This window comes from Nansenia antarctica, assembly GCF_963989245.1.
Source record: "Nansenia antarctica genome assembly, chromosome: 2".
In the NCBI taxonomy this organism is placed as follows: domain Eukaryota; kingdom Metazoa; phylum Chordata; class Actinopteri; order Argentiniformes; family Microstomatidae; genus Nansenia; species Nansenia antarctica.
This window is the reverse complement of record NC_137675.1, coordinates 6,061,950-6,085,198: the sequence shown is the minus strand read 5'-3', so window position 1 is coordinate 6,085,198 and position 23,249 is coordinate 6,061,950. Positions and strand designations below refer to the sequence as shown.

At 41.5% G+C, this 23,249-nt stretch overlaps 1 protein-coding gene across 1 annotated transcript; it reads right to left on the bottom strand.

The window, feature by feature from the left end:
- Positions 1–609: 609 nt before the first annotated feature.
- On the bottom strand, positions 610–23,156 carry LOC308149713 (calpain-2 catalytic subunit-like; the record flags this gene model as incomplete). The annotated part of the gene is made up of 16 exons (XM_080522611.1): positions 610–618; positions 6,612–6,664; positions 7,021–7,137; positions 11,757–11,814; positions 13,215–13,403; positions 13,749–13,760; positions 18,137–18,303; positions 18,889–19,046; positions 19,684–19,758; positions 20,483–20,568; positions 21,057–21,128; positions 21,452–21,626; positions 22,050–22,183; positions 22,470–22,592; positions 22,688–22,753; positions 22,920–23,156. 16 exons carry the CDS (start codon positions 23,154–23,156, stop codon positions 610–612), a joined length of 1,731 nt encoding a protein of 576 aa, XP_080378737.1.
- Between the last annotated feature and the right edge of the window lie 93 nt (positions 23,157–23,249).

The following is a 23,249-nucleotide window of genomic DNA, read 5'->3' as shown; positions in this document are numbered from 1 at the left end:
CACAACACAACCGTTACTCAACCATTACACAACCTCCCACACAACACAACCGTTACTCAACCATTACACAACCTCCCACACAACACAACCATTACTCAACCATTACACAACCTCCCACACAACACAACCGTTACTCAACCATTACACAACCTCCCACACAACACAACCATTACTCAACCATTACACAACCTCCCACACAACACAACCATTACTCAACCATTACACAACCTCCCACACAACACAACCATTACTCAACCATTACACAACCTCCCACACAACACAACCGTTACTCAACCATTACACAACCTCCCACACAACACAACCATTACTCAACCATTACACAACCTCCCACACAACACAACCGTTACTCAACCATTACACAACCTCCCACACAACACAACCGTTACTCAACCATTACACAACCTCCCACACAACACAACCGTTACTCAACCATTACACAACCTCCCACACAACACAACCGTTACTCAACCATTACACAACCTCCCACACAACACAACCGTTACTCAACCATTACACAACCTCCCACACAACACAACCGTTACTCAACCATTACACAACCTCCCACACAACACAACCGTTACTCAACCATTACACAACCTCCCACACAACACAACCATTACACAACCTCCCACACAACACAACCGTTACTCAACCGTTACACAACCTCCCACACAACACAACCGTTACTCAACCGTTACACAACCTCCCACACAACACAACTGTTACTCAACCATTACACAACCTCCCACACAACACAACCGTTACTCAACCATTACACAACCTCCCACACAACACAACCATTACTCAACCATTACACAACCTCCCACACAACACAACCATTACTCAACCATTACACAACCTCCCACACAACACAACCATTACTCAACCATTACACAACCTCCCACACAACACAACCGTTACTCAACCATTACACAACCTCCCACACAACACAACCGTTACTCAACCATTACACAACCTCCCACACAACACAACCGTTACTCAAACGTTATTACAGTCTCAACATCAGCTCAACCTCCAATCGACTTTATTCACTATTAGCAACTTTGATCCACTTTGACACTTCAAACTTATAGCCTGTTTTTAAAGAGCACAAAAATAAAAGTCAATTATGTTTCAATGTTGAATAAACATTGAGGACCGAGGACAGGACTGGAATGGAGAAACAAACTGGGGAAAATGTTTATACAGTGTTTATGAAGGGTTTATAAACCAATACGTCTGACATAATACAACACAAGGCAACACATGACAGAAGAATGCAGAGACTAGATTATACAGTATATGCCCTTACTTAAAGCGTCCTTGGGTTGTTTGAAAGGCGCTATAGAAATTAAAGTTATTATTATTGTTATTATTATTATTATTACTTGTGTTTTATATTAAGACTACTGTGTCTTAGGTCTGGTAAATCTCTCACAATATTGTTCTTGTCTAAACAGTCACCCCAATTAAACATTTTAATTTAATTGAGAAGAAGAGCCAATTCTCCTTCCTTTTCCACAAAATGCCCACTTGTCCACTCCCAAATGCAAAGGCCACACACACTGCAGGGAGAGTGTCCAGTGGGTGTGCCCATTAAAAAGAGAATTGCTCAGAACCAGTGAAGTAGGCTGCTTTGTCACATTCTAATACCCTGTACCATATGTGGCACGTTCTGGTAAAAAGGGCCGCATGTCGACAATTCTCAAGTCGCACAAATGAGCAAAAAGCTTATTTATTTGCACATTACGAAAGTTGAAGTGTTGACAAGCCCATTCAATATAACAACAGTTTTAGGATCATTAAATACTATTATAATATCTGTTAGCTTGTTTGCGAATGGGTTTGGGCGCGTATTCCAGTGGTGTGGGGGGGCGTAATTCCCGTTTTGCGCCTGCCACCACCACAGTTCTGACGAGGAGGAGGAGGAGGAGGAGGGCAACAGAGACATGCTTGTTTTGGGAACTATACTGACTATCTATGCATGATTCTGAAATGACTCCATCCGCAAAGAAAGTTTCTACGAAACTAACGTTTCTTTGATACGCGATTCATGGCACTGTCGTCTGCCGACACACCGTATGCTTTGTACTAGGGTAAGTTTAGAGTGTGATTTGTTTACTAGGCTAGCCAAATTGTTGTTTTGTGAGTAAGCTAGATAGCGGCTTTGTGAGTTAGAGAGCTGAACTAAATGTTTGTTTTTGTTCAGGATCAGCAAAAACCTTCTCCAATCAATTGCCCAATCCTACAAGGAGCATGGTGCAGTACCACGCCAGTGGAGGGAACAACGGACAAAAAAGAACTTCCTCAATACTGTTGCTAGGGTTACGAGGGTCAGCTCTCCTGTCTCCATACATACAGACACAACATTATTATTTTTGACTATTCTGTTATTGTATTGCTCAGTTGTATCTTGCTCTATCGTTTCCTTTTATAAATATTGCCATTTTGTTTTCTCTTGCTGCCACAATGTCGACTGGATCTGAAGCCATAAGAATTTGACTCTCTTGTACTTGTATAATGGGATGTAATAAACATTTGGCACACATGGCATAAATAAGTAAAGAATCATGAATCTTGAATTATTATTATTATTATTATTATTTAGCAATTTAAACATGTCAGCCCTGCAGGGTTTGTTTCCTGAGGGTTAACTGACAACCCGACTAACAGATGACAGGTACATAATGACAGGTAGTGTAATGGAGGAGTGGTTGTCCTGGGGGAGTGGTTGGGGGTGGAGTTAACCTGCTATTGTTCCCACACATGACCTATCTGGGAAAGTGGGACAACTTTGAGGGTAATTTTCTCTGTTAGTTGACATGAGGTGTACCAACATTCAAATACACATATCTTCCACCTTTTTCAGATTTTCAATGTATGACACGTCATTTGAAAGCTTACAATCCGCCTTTCATAATCTGTCAAAAACAAAACAAAAACCTTGCCCTACTTGAGGCCTTTTTTACCAGACCCTGACACATATACCCTGAAATATATCTTCTCTCTCTTCTTGTTTTTAAGTGAATGAGATTTATTCACATTACAGCAAATACAAATGACACCAAATATGACATGAATGTATGATTTGTCCAGCACATCTTGACACTATTCCTAGCGTCACACCACCAGCAGTATTCCTCTGTCCGTCCTTCTCTGTGACGCTTGGTGATTTATGTATACATTGAGAGACTCATCCACTGAAAGAGAGAGAGAACATTTAGTAATGCTGTTAGACAGCAGTATGCATGGTCAATGGTTATGCTGTTAGACAGCAGTATGCATGGTCAATGGTTATGCACACAACTGAACCTGACCCACCAGCTAACAACAAAATTGCACTTGAAGGACATGAGAGAAAGTAGCTCGACAAGTCACTAATTCAATCTCTTGTTGGCAAACCAAACTAGAGAGGACCTTCCTGGGTAACAGTGAAGCTTGAATGAGCAGGATTCCTGTAGGGAAGTGTTGGAGATAATTAAAGATCTGAGTGGAGACGTGTGAATAACTAAGTGTACGATTGTATTCATCTAAACTCTTTACTTTCAATCATATTGTGGTGCACATCTGCACCCCTGCCGGTGGACAGTTGCAATAACTCTGTGTCGCACTTTCTAACGTCTGTTTCCTGTCACCACATTGGTTTGCCAAGATTAGTGACCTCATAAGGGAGTCGACTTTGTATATATAGAGGCTGTGCTCAGAAAAAGGAGGGCTCTGGATTTTGCAAATTCTAGTCTAGACTGATCTCATGTCACTTTATTAATAAAAGGCTTCAAGCTAATTTGATCAATCTCCTTGTGTTCAATATTCAATATCAATTGAGAAGAACCTAACACCCCTGGGGGAACTAACAGTTAAGCTTGGTAGCTAGGTAACAGTTAAGCTAGTTAGCTAGGTAACAGTTAAGCTAGTTAGCTAGGTAACAGTTAAGCTAGGTAGCTAGGTAACAGTTAAACTAGGTAGCTAGGTAACAGTTAAGCTAGGTAGCTAGGTAACAGTTAAGCTAGGTAGCATTATATTATGTGGTTCTAGCCCGGCCTCTCTCACTACAATGTCCGTATTCCTTGCATTGTCCGAAACAGATATCGCAATTAATCTTTCATCTCACCGATTTGAATCGTATCGATAATTTACTGCATCACGATGCATTGTTATATCCCTACTAGGTAGGTAACAGTTAAGCTAGGTAGGTTCTATCGGAATGTCTATGTGCTTGCGAATAAGTGAGTGAAGAGTGAAAAGAATGAAATGGCAATGCATTGCAGTAGCCTTTGGAGGCTGGGCTGGGCTGGGGCGGGACAGTTTCAGTGAATAGGGTTCAACAGTGAGATGTGAGATGTCGACTGAAAGAGAACCTAGAGTAGGTTTAGTAAACCTGTCGGTTGCGAGTGGGAAATCTGTCAACCATCCAGTGAGTTTTCAGCGGTTGAATGAAATACATTCAGTGTGCATAAGGGAGTCCCACCCAAAGAGCTCAGTTTGCACTTGAGGAAGATAAGTAAGAGTCAGTGGCGGCTGGCCAATAGAGGGCGCTAGGGCGCCGCCCCCACCTTCCAACGCAGCCCCACTTCTTGTAAAAGATTTTTAAAAATAAACATTGTTTATTCATAAAATGCGGCTGATATTCTGTCGGCGCCTATCAGCATTCATTAAAAATCCTCCAATACAATAAACATTTTATCTGTGTGTGTGTAAAATTCACTGTGAAAATACATAGGGGAGGAGTCGGGGCGCCGGCCGAATGGCAGTCTATCCAAGTCCAAATACTTTTGGCTTACACGTGAGCTGTAGCAGGGCTCCAATTGGCTGTCTCCTATTTCCCGGCCGGGGCGCAGAAAAGCATGCCCCGAGCATGCGCAGATTATAGGCTTACCTAGGCTGCAGCCTAGGGCCACTACCACTAGGGGTAGTAAAAATAAAAAAATGCGTGAGACTTGAGAGCCCTGAATATCCGGTTGTTAAGTCTGACGTCAAACGTGACGTTTTGCAATTTCCGGCTCCAAACCAGAAATTCTCCGCACCAGAATACCAGTGTACTACAGCGGTAGAATGACAGTTTAATCGTTTTTTAGACTCGGATCTATTCATACAACAAGGGACACAGCACTTTCCCGTTTTCCCCATATTGTCAGGGTATTTGAGCCTCGGAAAAGCGCTATATAAATATAATTTATTATTATTATTATTGCGGCATTTCGAAGACAGCGCCTCAGCCAACTTTGGACCCGGAAACACGTCGCGACTTAACAACCGATATTCGGACAGACAACAGGAGAGGAGAGCAACAGAGAGACAGACAACAGGAGAGGAGAGCAATAGAGACAGAACTGAGGTGAGGTGAGCAACAGAGATAGTTCAGGATGATAACAAACAGTTCAGTATGACAGAGACAACTAATAGAAAGACAACTGTATGATTATAGAGTTTACATGTTCAAGGAAATATTGTATGATGATAGAAAGGTACACTTTAATTTAATTAAAGAAGTAACAAAGAACACATTTATTATCACAATTGCATTGTGTTCCATGTCTTTCTCCATTGAATAAATAATGCCTAGTTGAATGGTTAAACAAGACAACTGTCTGGACAGTACTGCTAGAATTATTCACCTTACCGCTGCACAGATAGACAAAGGGTTTAAGTCCATTCTGTTAACATTAGGTCTACTCTGCTAACAAAGACTATTCCAGTTGATTTGTCAGTTGTTGTGCATTATACTTTTGTTGTGTTTTGGGTTTGCAGTTTGCCCTTTAATAAGTTATATATAAAAATAATTAAGTTATATATATATATATTCTCATGCTAAAATCGACTGTAAATCCAGATTTTAAAGTTGATATTCTTCCCCGTGGAGCATGCCCCCATAACCTGTGCCCCACCCAAAAATTGTATCACCAGCCGCCACTGGTAAGAGTACCAAAATATCCGAATTGGGTAAATCGACCTGTGGGAAAGAGTGCAGGCCCTTCCCCTTCTGTGTGTAACCAGACAGAAGAGAAAACCAGCCGACAGACTGTATAGTGTAGGTCCCTGAGGACCGGAGGGACCCACCCCCGATCTAGAAACACTGGATAGGTGATGGGGGGGCGCCAAAACGAGGCCACTGCTACACCAACTACACCCAAGAGGCTCAATGGAAACCAATTCACATTTAACTTTTTTTTTTTACATTAGAAATGTTAGCCATGTCCACTTTTTCCAGTTTATTCACAGACATATTAAGAGAACATGGCATTTTCAATGTCAGGTTGCCCCCTCCCAAAAACAACGATAAACAGCAAAAACCACGTACACCATTTGTTGTAATATTGAACAATCTACAAACTAAGTATGTACTGATGCATTGGCACTAACATTTAAAACCATCAGACCTGATTGAGACAGATTTACTGTCGCTAACGCACAGTGTCCTTGGTTGCAAGTCACTTAGCTGTCTTGCTGTGTCTGTCTGTTGGTGTGAATGGAAAGCTGTGGCTAAATTGCTTATTTCCTGGTTTATGCTCAATGCATTGCCTACACACAAAGATCCAAACAAACGTAAAAGTGCATAACTGGTTAGAAAACCCAAAATATTGAATTATTACCTCATCCTCTTGCAGAGACATGGTCGCACTGTCCGAGAGCTGTTTAAATATTTCTGTTGGGAAGAGCGTTCAGTTTTGTTACTTGCAGTTCGTGACGTTAGAATTATAAGGTTCTATCTCCATTTTTGTCAAAATTTAGTTTTTTACATCATCTGATCCATTAGGTGTTTATTAATGCCTGTGTGGTGTTATTTTTTAAATGTTGACATTTTTAAGTTACCGGGTAGTAATTAATAAAATACAAAGGTTCCATCTCACAAAACATAATGGAATGTAAAAACTTTGAATCTCTGAACTACCCTAAACGGAGATAGAACCTTCTAAGCTCAGTTGTCAAATAAAAAGAGTGAATGAATTGAAAATAGCAACTGACAAATAAAAGCAGTGCCCAATTCCGAGGTGGACTTACTGGCCATGCAGTCCATGCGCAGGACGAGGCTGATGAAGCTCTGCAGGGTCATGTCCCCCGAGGAGCTGCCGTAGCGGACGGCCAGCAGGTTCAGCATGCCGTCACTCACTCTCTTACCTGACACAGGCCCGCCGTTATTTCACATTTGATCTTTAGTTTATCTTTACCAATCAATACCAGTCAATGAAGTGAGTTCACAGGTCCACAAGTGTAAGAGAGCTGTAATTGTGCATTGTCATGCAAATATGTGACACGTTCTAAAGCTTTGGTCCATCGAAAAAAGTGAATACATTTCCGCGTTGTTGAAAATCAATGACACATCGCTAGTCAACTAACACAGCTCGTTTTGTGAGCCTGCTTACAATGTAAAGTAGTGTTATAGTTAACTAGGCAGCAGTGGGGATTCATGAGGTTTTGTGTACCTCAGTGCGTCTGCACTGATCCGTCTCCTGTTTTGAAACGCTCATGGGATAGATCAAGCAGAATGCCCCCCCCCCCCACCCCTAATGTCTAGCAGACCCCTACGCCCTTGAGTCCTACAATACTCCAATGACCACACCCCAAAGTCTCTTTCCATCACTGATATGTTTTTACGAGTGCTATGCAACACTACAAGACTCACAAGGCTGAATTGTACAACAACTCGCAAGTCATTCTCAGTCTTATCACCACAAATAAATCCTGATTACCGTATATAAGTTGTCTACAGTTGATTCTGGTTATATAAGTTGTCTACAGTTGACTCTGATTACATAAGTTGTCTAAAGTTGATTCTGATTAGTTGTCTAAAGTTGATTCCTATGAGTGAACTTTGAATTGATGCAAACTCTGGTGTATTACAGTTTTCCTGTCCTAAGTCATTGCGATTGCTCCAGATAATGACATGCTGTGGTTAAGTGCACTCGAATCCATTCTCAGGTGTTGACTAATAGTCAAAGTTACCTGAAGTCATGATCGCATTCCTCAGTTCATGCAATGACAAAGTTCCAGTGCGGGAGACATCTTTGCGGAAGAAGATCTCCTGGTAGATAGAACAGCAGAAGAACATGTAAGGTGTACTGTACAGTACTTTAAAAAACAACAACATAAAAGCAGTAAGTTATTGTTTAACAGTACATTCCAGAAGAGTAGTTCAAACCATTCACCTGGCTCAAATGTAAATGGATGTATGGTTGCATGCATTGTATCACCAGCGGGCACCTTGACAGTAAATCATTGCATCTATTCATTTGTTTTAATGCAATTGCATTTGTAGGCCTATAGAAATTAGACATTGACACAAAATGGCATTCTTTAGCCCGTCGATGATGAAGAGCAAGGCTGTGTGTCTGACAACGCATCTTCAGTGGGCATAAATACAGGATAAAATGCATTTTCTAAATGGCATCAGATGCGCTCATTGGTGTGTACTGCAAGTGGAGGGCAATGTTTATTTCAGTAGACTGAATTGAGCTCCTAAATGATGAAGGGCTCTGACCTTCTGGCCTTGCTTGCTTGTTGCTAGCAGGGAAGCACCTAAATGGACTACTAACTACTTCAGGCTACTAGTTACAGTAACGTAGCTAGAGGAGTTAAAAAACTGCTTTGGTAACAGTCTATCCCACCTGCAATTACCCTTTGCGCTACTGCTATTGCAATACTACCTTTGGGTAGTTTCTACATACCTCTTTTGATAAAGCCTCTAATTAATGCATCTGTATATACACCATACTGTACATAGCTACCTTAACTGTACATAGTTCACTGCTATCCATCTCCTGTATATACCTCTAACTACTGTGCACTTATCACTATCATGTTGTAAATCACTATTTGCACTTCTGGTTAGATGCTAAACCTTTCATTGTCTGGTACTCTGCAATTGACAATAAAGTTGAATCTAATCTAATCTAATCTAATGAAGATAATGGAGATGAATGCAACATGTATCTACATTCCTAAGTGTATGCTCGTGGGTGTGGAGGTGTAGTGCTCCTGTTACCAATGAGATTCTATATTGGGGACCCACTTTTACTATTTGATCATAGTGGCCAGCTACAACCAGACAGTGTATTTCTACCTGAAATGTGCTTTGTCCCAGGCTTGCCAGATTATTTACCTTATACATGGTAACCTTTCTCCACAGACGAACAAATTCAGATCCGTTCAGTTTTCCAGTGATTGATTCCTTGAGAAGGAATGGTTAAGGTTGTCTGTACAGAGCAGCATGTCATGTTCTAATGTCTTTGCATACCGTACTGTGCTCTAGGACATCTGGGGCAGTGTGGTATGTTCATGTAACCACAGCTACTGTATACAGTATGGTTCATGTACAATGCCCTACGTAAGTAATAGGACAGTGCAGCATGTGTTCTTCTTTTGGCTCTACAATCCATGTATTTGAAATGAAACGCAATAAACAATTATAATGAGTTTAAAGTAGAGCATCATTAAAAAATATGTTTAGACATCAGTCCCCCAATTTTAGGCAATTATCAAGTTGAGCATATGAGCAATTATTATTATTTTATTTTCTGTTTTTTTTTGCACATTACGAGAGTTGTCAGAAACAAATTGCTATAACAAACAACAGTTTTAGGATCACTAAATATTTATAATTTGTGAATTCGATTCACTGTCTCGTCTGTCTCGTCTGCCATAGGCTACTGGGTAAGTGATACATGGCTTGTAAACAAACGTACGTTTCAGGATGTGTTCAACAGCAAAGACTGCGTGATTATGTGTAGTGTGTTTTTAGCATTTTGATGTTCTATCAGTGTGTTGTGTGGCGCTAAACATGCAGTTAGAAGTTAGATTAGTAGCTGTTTTGCGTGTGTTTCTCCGCTATTTGATTTGAAGCGTACCAACATTCAAATAAGCATATCGTTTGATAACTATTTTCAGTTTGCAATGTATAACACATCATTTGAAAACGTACAATCTGCACTTTCATAATCTGATTGACCATGTCCTACTTGAGGATGTTTTAAGCAGACCCTGTCACATTTCACAGATGAGGTGGTCTGCTGTGGATATTGGACAATTTACTCTTGGACATCACTCTGTCTCATCACACTCTTTTAGGTACTATTTAACACATTCTTAACCTGGCCATCCTGTTTTTGTAATAAAAAAAAATAACAACCTTCTCTTTCCCTCAGACTGACCCCATAAACGCTCCCATATTCATTCACAGATGTTACTGTTACATGGACGTGGGAGAGAGCTCTTATCAGCCCTGCTATAGGTGTTGTACAAGAGAAGACATTATATACATCAGGGGTGGGCAAGGTTAACTGTGAGGGACAGTGTGGGTGTACTGCTGTTTGCAAATACTACCATTGCGCATACCATATTTTTGCACATTTGTACATACATCCTTTGATATTGCCTCTATTAACATATACATCTGTATACACCATACTGTACGTTAAGGTCAAGTTGATCTAATCTAATCTAATCTAATCTACAGGTAGGCATAGGATAGTGGAATCAGATCAACAGGATAAGATTGCCAACCATATCTCGTAGTGTAGTGTATGAGAAAAAGATACATCCATCAAGGCAACCATGCTTCGGCAGGACTCCAAGCTAAAGCCTCCAGTCTTTGTGTTGCCTGAGTAAACATGTAAACATGTAAAACATTTAGGGCCCTATTATGCACTTCTTAACTTGCCGTCTTAAGTCTTAATTAAGACGCACCGCCAGGTTAAGACCTACCGCCACCCTTATTATGCGCTTCATACGCGCTACTGCTATTATGCAGGTGTCGCTAGGCGCCCACACATAAGACGTAAGACTCCCGTGCATATATTACTCATTGTGGGAGTGTTCATATGTTAATGAAGTGCGCTAGGCGCCCCTGCTATTATGCGATCTGACTTTGCGCCTAGCGCTAAGAAGTGGTTTGAAAAGTTCTTAGGCGCTAGACTTCATGCACGTTTTGAAACACGAGCGCGCCTCCGCGGTTTGCGCATGCGCGCCGACCGACTTAAGAAGTGGGTCAGCGCGCATGCGCAAACCGCGGAGGCGCGCTCGTGTTTCAAAACGTGCATGAAGTCTAGCGCCTATGAACTGCATAATAGCATAGCGCTTATGACTTAACGCAGCCGGTTCTTAAAGGGAATGGCACCTGGCACGCTGATTGGGTTGATTGAGAAGACGCCCAAAACACACCCATGACAAATTTCTGGGCTTAGCGCCGGGTCTTAGGCGCCCACTACCGCACGCATAATAGCAAAGTGGCCTTGACCACGCCGCACGTCTTAAGTTTAGATCTACCGCCTCGTCTTATTGCTTAAGACTTATGAAGTGCATAATAGGGCCCTTAGAATCATTCTTATTCATCCCCACCAACATCCAACACACTAGAATCATTCTTACTCATCCCCACCAACATCCAACACACTAGAATCATTCTTACTCATCCCCACCAACATCCAACACACTAGACTCATTCTTACTCATCCCCACCAACATCCAACACACTAGAATCATTCTTACTCATCCCCACCAACATCCAACACACTAGAATCATTCTTACTCATCCCCACCAACATCCAACACACTAGAATCATTCTTACTCATCAACATATGTCTTATCAACATACAGTGTATCCACATCCTCTTCATTTTATTTTGTGGTTTATTTTGATAAATGGAAATGTTCCTCCATAATAATATGTCTAATTATCATATCAAAACTATGAATCGTGCATTTGGCTCACTGCATGATCTGTGTTCCAGATGTTGCCTACCTTGGAGGATGTGTTCATTCAGAATCTCCTGGAGCTGCTCAGCATTCACCTCCTCGTACTTTTAGGTGAAAAAAGAAGAAAGTGTGTTATTAATAGATTATTTGATTTGATTTGATTATAAAAGTAGAAGATTAAACAATAGCGAAACTTAGTGATCCTCTCATACTTGTTTGTTAAAAGTTTGAGCTTGACTGTTAATTATATTTGTCACTACAATCCAGTGGCGGACTCAGGCTGTTTGAAGGGCAGGGGCGAAAAGAAAAAAAGGGCACCTACTGCACAACATGGGACCCCATCAGTGCACATGGTCAAGTTTAGACCATTGGAAGGGCAGCCAATAGGGCACATCCTCTAATTTTGCCACTCAAAAGGGCACTTTAGTGCAACGTTTTTCAACTGTGGGGGCACATGGTCAAATTTAGACCATTGGAGGGGCACCAATAGGGCACATCCTCTCATTTTTGCCACTCAAAAGGGCACTTAAGCGAGACGTTTTTCAACCGTGGGGGCACCAGGAGGGGTGGTCGCCCCCCCTGCCCCCCCCTTGAGTCCACCAGTGCTACAATCTATCTATCTTGTCAAATGTAAACTTGCTGAATCAGAGTACTGCCGGAACAGGGTTTTTCTCCTGTCTTCGTTCCCTCCGTTGTCTGTGGGTTTGGGCTGAAAAATATGAATATATTACATATTTAAAACTGTAGGAAATAAAGTTGCAAATCAACTTAAATTCATTCAGGAGACAAAGCAAAACAAGTGAAAGACATAAATATACCAAAAATACTTTGGGGAATTAAGCTTTGGACTGAAATTACTATAGTAATATGAAACTATAAACACCAATAAATACAATGAAAAAGGGTTATTTTAAAAGGGGCATTACTATGAGTGTCAATTAATGATGTCCATTTCAGACTGACTAAGCTTTTTTTTTTGTGCCTTAAATACCTTTGTGACTTCTTCTATGTCATCATGGTCACCAGAATTTTCACTTGGGGGGAAAAAAAAAGATTGTCTTGTCATTCCCATTTCAATATTATCAAGGCATCCATTATCAAGACATCAGATATATTATATATAATTAAGCAATATCACACGAGAGGGAGATTTGGAGTGATACATATAGTTAAAAGTCCCAGTGCTGTTATACTGTATATCAGCACTCATGGAATGCCTCTTGTCAAATCAAATTACTTGGTCGGAACTAACTGTTGTATAATTATCGTTATTAAAAAAAAAAATATAGGCCTATATATATATATACGTATATGATAATTAATGTCTTGATAATACATGATATCCATAATTAATATGGTATATGTTAATATTAATTATGTATATAATGTATTATCAAGACATTCATGATCAAATTCAATTTCTTATATCAATAAGAATATATCAATCAAATATGACTGCATTGATTGGGTAAAGAAGCTGTGCTCACTGAGTATGGGTCTCCACCTTGGAGAGGATGGACAAGATGAAGGAGGCAGCATGGTCTGGTTGGAAGGTGGATGGCACGATCAGGTATTCACCAGGACCGAGCTTGAAGAACCCCATCACTTCACGGGCGTCCAGGTAGTTGTTGACGTGGGCCACAGCCCGGTTGGTTTTGAAGAAGGAAGCCGGAAACTTTCCTCTCTTCTTGTACTGAGATCAGATCAACACTGTTACTATAACGCACTGGGTTTTGTTAGTTCTTTCAAGTGTATTCAATGGAATCTCGTGACGTTATAATTATAAGGTTCTATCTCCATTTTTGTCAAAAAAAATTTTTTTTTTTACAGAATCTGATCCATTAGGTGTTTATTAATGCCTGTGTGGTGTTATTTTTTAAATGTTTACATTTTTGAGTTAGTAATTAATAAAATACAAAGGTTCCATCTCACAGAACATAATGGAATGTAAAAACTTTGAAGCTCAATATCTCTGAACGACCCTAAACGGAGATAGAACCTTGTCATTCTAAGCTCACGATCTGCTAAAGTGACTTACCTCTGCTGTCACCTGAGAGGGGGAAAAAAAACAAAAAAACACACATTCATTGTGAGCACAGCAGCTTATCAAGTTCAAGTTCAAAGCTTCATTATGTGAGAGCAGGTAAGAGCAAGATACACATTCATAAAAGTGTTTACGAGGTCGTAAAAAAAAGTATCCCTTCATCTAAATACGAAGTTTGTCAGACCCAATCTAATGGATGTTTGTTTTCGGGCCATTCAGTGACAGTGGATTGCAGCAGGGAGATCTACAATGTTTTCACGATAGCTTAGCGCTGTTAATTGCTGCCAAATAAATGGTTTTCGTCTTAGTGAGCAAGTATTGATGTAGCCTGTAATACAGTATGTGTTATAGGCATTGACCCACTTAGGGCCTTTTGGTATGCCATAAACAAACGTCCTGTGGCTCAGTGTAGGGAGTAGGTCCAGGTTTAGAGACAGTAGCCAGGTTTAGAGACAGTAGGTCCAGGTTTAGAGACAGTGGGTCCAGGTTTAGAGACAGTGGGTCCAGGTTTAGAGACAGTAGGTCCAGGTTTAGAGACAGTAGGTCCAGGTTTAGAGACAGTAGGTCCAGGTTTAGAGACAGTAGGTCCAGGTTTAGAGACAGTAGGTCCAGGTTTAGAGACAGTAGGTCCAGGTTTAGAGACAGTGGGTCCAGGTTTAGAGACAGTAGGTCCAGGTTTAGAGACAGTGGGTCCAGGTTTAGAGACAGTAGGTCCAGGTTTAGAGACAGTGGGTCCAGGTTTAGAGACAGTGGGTCCAGGTTTAGAGACAGTGGGTCCAGGTTTAGAGACAGTGGGTCCAGGTTTAGAGACAGTGGGTCCAGGTTTAGAGACAGTTGGTCCAGGTTTAGAGACAGTAGGTCCAGGTTTAGAGACAGTAGGTCCAGGTTTAGAGACAGTGGGTCCAGGTTTAGAGACAGTAGGTCCAGGTTTAGAGACAGTAGGTCCAGGTTTAGAGACAGTAGGTCCAGGTTTAGAGACAGTAGGTCCAGGTTTAGAGACAGTAGGTCCAGGTTTAGAGACAGTGGGTCCAGGTTTAGAGACAGTGGGTCCAGGTTTAGAGACAGTAGGTCCAGGTTTAGAGACAGTAGGTCCAGGTTTAGAGACAGTAGGTCCAGGTTTAGAGACGAGCCACCGCTGCAACAATTAAATGTCGCGAGGCCACGTGATGCTGCTGGTGCGGTTTCCCCCCCCCCCCCCAGGTCATTCACTTCGTTAAAACCACCACCAGGAGGCGCCATTGAGCACGGTGGATATGTTTACAGTCTGTTTCCAAACATTGCCACCTGGGGGGATATTCCATCAACGTCGCTAAAGGAAAATCCAGGCTTAAGTTTGAGAAGTCTCGTGAGTCTCTGCCCTGAGATTGGGAGGTGGTGAGTTCGATCCCCGGCCGAGTCGTACCAAAGACTATAAAAATGGTACCTGATGCCTCCCTGCTTGGCACTCAGCTTTAAGGGTTGGGTTGAATCCAATGTAATCTAATATGTCTGTTTTAAGGCCGTTCAGTCACTGTGGCTCAGTTGCAGCATTATATGTGGCGCGCGGAGTGGGAGGCTAACACCTCCAAACTCCGCGACCACATCCCAGTCGCCGGCGCTGAGCCCCTCGGGATGGACTTGCCAAGGCTATCCTGGGTGAGGCTCAATCGTCTCCGGACCGGCGTCGGGCGTTTCCGCTCATCAATGCACAGATGGGGCTTGGCCCCAAATGCGTCGTGCGAGTGTGGCGCAGAGGACCAAACCGCAGACCATATTATCCTGGATTGCCCGGTGTACCACCCACCCAACGGGATGCATGGTCTGTCGGTATTAGATCACGAGACGATGACGTGGCTTCTGGAGGGGTGTCCAGAAATATAGCCCGGGTGAGCCCCTCAACCAGGTCTCGGGGTGGTAAAAGGGTAGCCCCTCGGCCCCGAGCCTGGTGGAGTGGAGAGGAAAAACAACTACCCATACGCCGAAGAAGAAGAAGTTGCAGCAGAGAGATCTACAATGTTTGCATGCTGTCAATTAAACGGGCTTCAGCTTTATGAGCGAGTATTGACGTAGCCTGTGTGTGTGTGTTATAAGCAGTGGCTCACTCACTTAGAGCCTTTTATTATGCCATAAACAAGCCTCCAATGGCTCAGTGCAGGTGTGCGGGCAAGCTTACTGGATGCCTGCATTGCCCTGGGAATGTTCTACAATTATCATTATATAGCATAATATCATTAGATTACTATGTGAATCATAAACTACAGATTCTGCATTGAAGGCACCCTCTGGAATGTCATTTTTATTAAAAGATTCACTAACGACGCTCATTTAGAATGTACTGTATAATATACATATAGATATGATCATGGTGATCTGCACTTGCAATCCAGTGTGTCACCTGTGATTTATACACTGGTGTTGAGATAAGTGTGAAAACATGTACGGTATATAAAAATGAAACCCCTTCTCCTTCCCTCAGACTGACCCCATAAACGCTCCCATATTCATTCACAGATGTTACTGTTACATGGACGTGGGAGAGAGCTCTTATCAGCCCTGCTATAGGTGTTGTACAAGAGAAGACATTATATACATCAGGGGTGGGCAAGGTTAACTGTGAGGGACAGTGTGGGTGGACTGCTGTTTGCAAATACTACCATTGCGCTTATCTCTTTTTAATATAGCCTCTATTTATACATCTGTACATACCATACTGTACATAGCTACCTTAACTGTACATAGCTCATAACTGTACATAGCTCATAACTGTATAACTACCTTACTTGCCATACTGTATATCACTATAGCTGTCGTGTTTTATATCACTATTTGCACTTGTGGTTAGATGCTAAACTGAATTTCGTTGTCTGGTACTTGTACTCTGCAATGACAATAAAGTTGAATCGGATCTAATCTAATCTAATCTAATGGTAGTTTGTGTTTTAAGAATGGTTGATAGCAAGTCCAGCATTGGTATCTTTTACCCACCGTAGTGGCGTGATTGGAGGACATTTGCAGACAGCTCCAGTGTAAATAACCCCTATGACAGTTTATGGCACCATAACACTGAACACTTGTAACAGAGTCCTCTGAGAAAGCACTCTATTTCGTTTCAGTTTATGGACAAATAGTGTCGGATAATTAAGCAATGTCACACGAGAGGGAGTGCTGTTATACTGAATATCAGCACGGCTGTGACCGAAGACAATCACAGCCGTGCTGATATTCAGTATAACAGCACGACCTCGAGTGTGATATTGCTTTTATACAACAGTTCTACAGCGCCATTTATTAGTTAACAGTAATAAGCGATAAGCGACATAAGATTATGATTTGTTTGTTTATTTAATCATAAAAAACAAAGGACTGTTGCCTAGTAACCTGAATACAAACATGTAGTCTAATTAACGGTCATTTAATAGAACATCTGTGCGGCGGAGTGATACATATAGTTAAAAGTCCCAGTGCTGTTATACTGTATATCAGCACTCATGGAATGCCTCTTGTCCAATCAAATTACTTGGTCGGAACTAACTGTTGTATAAATATAGTTAAAAGTCCCAGTGCTGTTATACTGTATATCAGCACTCATGGAATGCCTCTTGTCCAATCAAATTACTTGGTCCGAACTAACTATGCTTTTCTTCATTGACCAAAATAAATACCCTAGCAAATGCAAATATGTTCACACTTTCAAGTGATACTGAATACATCGTACTAGATTAGCTTAAAGCATTCTTAAGATATGTTCTGCCTGTTACCTGTGTTTGTGTGTTTGTGCTATCCTTGCTGGTACTCAAGTTTCTACTGGTTTGAGTGTGTCAATAGCCCACCGCTAATAGTGTGTTTGTGCTATCCTTGCAGGTACTGGAGGTGGGTGTGGCAGAGGTCGTTTGGCACATTCGCAGCACCTGGGCTTTGAGTGACTGGGTCCTTAAAGTCTCTCTCCAAGCCCAAAGGTGTTCTATTGGATTCAGATCCGGTGACTGGGAAGGCCACTGAAGAACACTGAAGTCATTGTCATGTTCATGAAACTAGTTTGAGATGACTTTTGCTTTGTGACATGGTGCATCATCATGCTGGAAGTAGCCATTAGAAGATGGGTACATTGTGGCCATGAAGGGATGCACATGGTCAGCAACAACACTCAAACAGGCTGTGGCATTCAAGCAATGATCGATTGGTATTAACAGGCCCAAAGTGTCCCAAGAAAACATTCCCCACACCATGACACCACCTCCACCAGCTTGGACTGTTGACAGGTGTACATACGTTCCTAATAAAGTGTTCAGTGAGTGTATATACTATATGTGTATATTATATATATATATATATATATATATATATATATATATGTGTGTCACCTCACCCCCTACAATTGTGGTCATACAAAATTGAATTCTAACCTTAAAAATGGAGAAGCCGATGTGGATATTCTTGACCATCCGTCTATTACTCTTCTCAGGCTTTTGCATCAAAGACACCAGCATGTTGTTGGTGCCTTGGGTCTCAGCGACTTCCCCTTCTAACCCCTCAATCTCAACCCGGTACTGAGGGTTTGTCCAGAAACTCTCTAAGAGATAAGACACCGAAAAATCACGTTAGGACATTCTTGCCTGTAGCAGATCTGTCTCAGTTGATTGAAATGATTCATTACAATTCCTGACCTGCAAATAATTCTTCCATTGAAAATAAAAGTCTGTAAATGGTGTTTGTAACTTAAGCCTGTTGAGAAGGAATATAACTCGATAACTCTATGCTTTTTCTGAAAATAATATTGTATATAACGTCTAGTAGGCCTAGTTAGTTAATGAGAGCCTATTGCTATACTGCTCTGATAAAACTTGCTTGTATACAATGTGTACCTGGCCACAGGGACAACAGTTGAAAAGTTGGCTAACACTGACTCATTTACCAACTGGTTTATTAATGTGTACTGTCCCTGGTCAATAAATTAAAAAATAAAATAAAGAAATACACATATACCTATTATAACTATTATTATAAATAGTATAATTATTGTAGTATATAATCATTTTTTATAATTATTAAAGCACTTTGAGCTGCAAAGTTTGCAGGAAAAGTGCTATACAAATAAAAGTTGGTATTATTATTATTATTATTATTATTATTATTATTATTATTATTATTATTATACCGTAATTCAGGCATCCACCAGCAGTGGTTCCTGAAACCCATCTGCCATCATGAATGGAGGACTGCCAATGACAAGAGGAGTTGCCATCCAGAAAGTCAGGACTCAGACAGCAGATGTCCACATCTGAGAAGGTCTTACAGAAGTCTTCCATAGCCATCCTATGAAGACAACCATATTGTGAATTTTACAGTATTTAAATAATACATGTTATGCATACATAAAACTCGCACATGAATCATTCATTTTCATATACTTTTCATGCACTACGACATGAAGGTATTATGTGAAAGGTGATGATTTGGATTCAGTTCAGCTATAAATTCTCGGCTCTGTGGCATCCTCATGGACTATTATCAGATACTGGATAGCACTAGAAACCCTCTTTAAAAACTTCAGAAGCAGCCCCCCCCCTTCCAGTTCATCCACTGTACCATCAATAGTGCATGGACAGGATATCTGTATACAGCTTCGATATTTGAAATGTCGTGAGCTTAGAATGATAAGGTTCTATCTCCGTCTAGGGTAGTTCAGAGATATTGAGCCTCAAAGTTTTTACATCCCATTATGTTTTGTGAGATGGAACCTTTGTATTTTATGAATTACTAACTAAAAAATTTAAACATTTTAAAACACCACACAGGTATTAATAAACACCTAATGGATCAGATTATGTAAAAAAACTAAATTTTGACAAAAATGGAGATAGAACCTTATAATTCTAACGTCACGATGTGTCAGTTGTAACAAGATAAACATGATGCAAGTCTGTTGATCGTTTTGGACAAACATGTTTACCAGAATTCCCCGTCATCACGCACAGAAACACACGTTTGCCGGTCATCAGGACTCACGGTTTGCCACTTGGAGGACCTTATGAAATAAAAGAGTTTGATTCAGCCAGGGGGCTGAATGGAGTACGACTCCTTGGAAAACGGCTTGTAAGTGCAACAGAATCTTAAGTGGTGAAAACCAAATTGTCTGTGCGATTTTGAATTTGAATATGTATTTGGTGTTCTTCACTTTCCCAAGTTCATAGTCATGAACTATAAACAAGAATTGACTCAGTAAAAGCTTAAGAATAGTATTATATTACTTGGGACGCTGCCATGTGAATTAATATAAGGTTACGGTGCTAAATAACATTTCATAAAGGCATGTTGAGTGTGACTTCCTCATGTTCTTCACTTTCTGTTCCAAAATAGTTTGCCGGCTGGATCATATAATAATACTAATAATACTACTACTAATAATAATAATACATTAGACTTATATAGCGCTTTTCTAGACACTCAAAGACCCTTTACAAACTGAAAAGATAGAGTAGTAAAACAAAAACAAAATAAATAAATAAAAGAAAGGGTCTAATTAATTTTTAGATTACTAAATCTAAATATAATTGTGTTTGCAGGACAATCTACTCTGTATACTGCAATTACACCTAGATTTCGGGCGGAGAAGCGGCGAACAAGCAACGCCAGCGTCCTCTCTCGAATGAAATTTTTTGAAAAGTGATTTCAGTGATACATTTTTAATAACTGCAATTGCAGTTCAAATCATAACAGGTTACGCCTGTTTAATGGTTGACTTTTCTTACATATCACTCCAGTCTCCCTTCCACTCTCCCATGCCCCATGGGTTCCACAGGCGGACCAGACGCACCAGCTCACCTTGGCTCAGGATCTGTGGAGTTAACCATAACGACACCGGCTATTATCACACTAAATGATCCAGAGCAGGAACAGGGTTTCAATTGAGTCATTCCATATCCATATCCATATTCCACTTCAGGTAGAATCAAATCATAAACGAAACCCTATTCCTGCCCTGGATAATATTTGGTGTCATAATAACTATGCTGGCATTAGAAGTGACCTTGTGTGAGATAAAGAAAGACTTCAGGCCTGAGTTCATTGATAGGCTTTAGCTCCAGGCTAAACACAGTTGTCCGTCCCCCCGTCCCCCGTCCCCCCATCCCCCCCCACACACACACACACCACCACCACCCTTACTAAAGGGCTTCATGGTCATGAATCAATTCATGAATCGAAGCAAAGTCTTTCTCTTTTCTCACACAAGGTCACTTCTAAATGCCAGCATAGTTCACCACACCACCTCCACACATAATGCACGACACTAAACAGATAAGCGGCGTTCGTCTCATACAGTACCTGAAACACTCCTGTCACAGCGTAGGCGTGGCCCCTCACTAGTCCGTTAGGTGCTGTGTCGGCAGACGTATCCTACAGGGGACACAGGCACGGCCGCTTAAGAGAGTGAACGGACCAAAGAGCTTCGGTATAGAACATGGCTGAACACGAACCCTTAACACTGCCACTCAGACGTCATCGCTTTCGTGTTCACAACGTTCACAACGTATCGGCGAACTCCTGAGATAGCATTTTTTGGAATCTTTTCACAAACATTCAATTGAGATCCAATGCTGATGAACTGACACAAACATTGGAGTTACTAGTATGCGTGCTTATCTCTAGGAAGGATTTGGGGCCCTGTGTAGTGGCTGAACGCCTCTAAGCAGGGAACTCTGGGAGATGGAGATCCTCACCCCTTGAGGGGTGCTACACCCCATCAGAGCGTTGGATTTGGCAGCTCTGAGCATGAGGTCCCACATATCTGGAGGGGCGTCTTTGAGCTGGAAACACATGTGGACCCCGCCCGTGAAGTCAACCATGGCCTCGGAAAGAGTCCCTTTATTCATGTCAGCGTAGGAGCCACACACCCTGCAGGAGGAGAACATGATTAGTAGGGCCCGTCATTAAGGAGGTATCTCAACTGTTATTTACACTAGAAGTGCCGTGATGGGGTCACAGTGACCCCTGTGAGTAAAAAAAATGCTTCTATCTTTGCACTCGATCAAATTTCAGGACCCTCCTTTCATGACTTTTCCTAGATATGTGCGTTCTACCACCCAGTATCCTTCCATTTACGAAATCACATCAGGATAAGCTAGTATGAAGCTGTTTTGCAGTTTTTCTGTGTAGGAGGCAGGCTAAAAAAACGAGACGGCCAACTAGTGGTCGTTGTGTGTAAAGTAGCAGATCTACATTCTAAAAAAGGGGGTCTATTAGACCCCCAAGGCGGCTCTACTAGCAGGTAAAATAAGCCCAGCTGTTCCGGTGTTAACCGATACACGTGGTGTATACTTGGCGTAGGCTTTCTCCAGCAGGGCAGACCAGAACTCATCAGGGCTTTTGGATTGAACAAATAAGAGCCTGCCGTCAATCGTCGGCAGTTTGTCGTCGATCAACACGTCCACCCACTTTCCGAACCTCCAGAACTGAAAGGTGAGAGGAGACAATGGTTCTTAGAGACTATTGCCTCCGGGCTTTCAAAAACGGTATATGAACGATAATAATTGGCTACTGCAGCCAATAAGCAGCCAATAAGCAGCCAATGTCGAATTCAAAAGCCATGATTGAATGGTTCTTTCGAGCACTAAACAGCACATGACTCTGAACATGATTTCAATGCTTTTTTTATTCAACATAAATGCATATCATGACAGCTGTTGTGTGTATTTCTGTGAAGGAGGTCAAGATCATGTGCTGATGGGATTCTTTTACCCTGAAGTGGAAGAGTCCAGTGTAGTCTTTGTCAAACGTTTGCTCAACGGGAACGACTCTCTCCAGGATGTGCTTTTGAAAAGTCAGTGCCCCAATGGAAGCAAGGAACCAGCAGTTCCCTAACTGTACATGACAAATGTAAACACACTGTTGTTAATGACACAAAGGGCATGGTGAGTCGATATGTTGCTTTTAAATGACAACTCGAAACCACCTACATTTCCTTGACCAATGTCAAACCTTGAGATGCCATCAATGATGAAAGTGGGATTCTTCGCAATTTTCTGTAAGGAGGGGAATGAATAGCTGTCAGCCATACAGTATATGTTTATATAATGCATGTTAATATCAATTATCAATCATTTTCTGCCCAGGAAAACCAACCAAATTCAAATTCAAACCGTGTTAATAGAAGAGTGTTAATGTAAAATGTGCAGGGCTTAAACATACCGCTGGTCTCAGCCACACCACTCTAGCCAAGTCCGAGGGTGCCAGTACATCAGGACCAACGGAGCTGTGGTCTGGGGGGAATTTCTGATCGACGTATCGTAGACCTCTGGTGACACAGTATCGCTTCAACTGCTGAAAGTCTTGGTTGAGAAATTTCTCTGGGTTTCCAAGGCTACCAAGACCGTCTTTCTTGTGACGGTGATCCATGATGTTTAGACACACCCCAGGAGGAGGCATAGTTGCTGTATGCAAGATCTGTGTGAGCAAAGTGAACATAGGATACTCAAGAATAACAGATAATGACACAAGAAAGTAGATAGGGTGTTATCG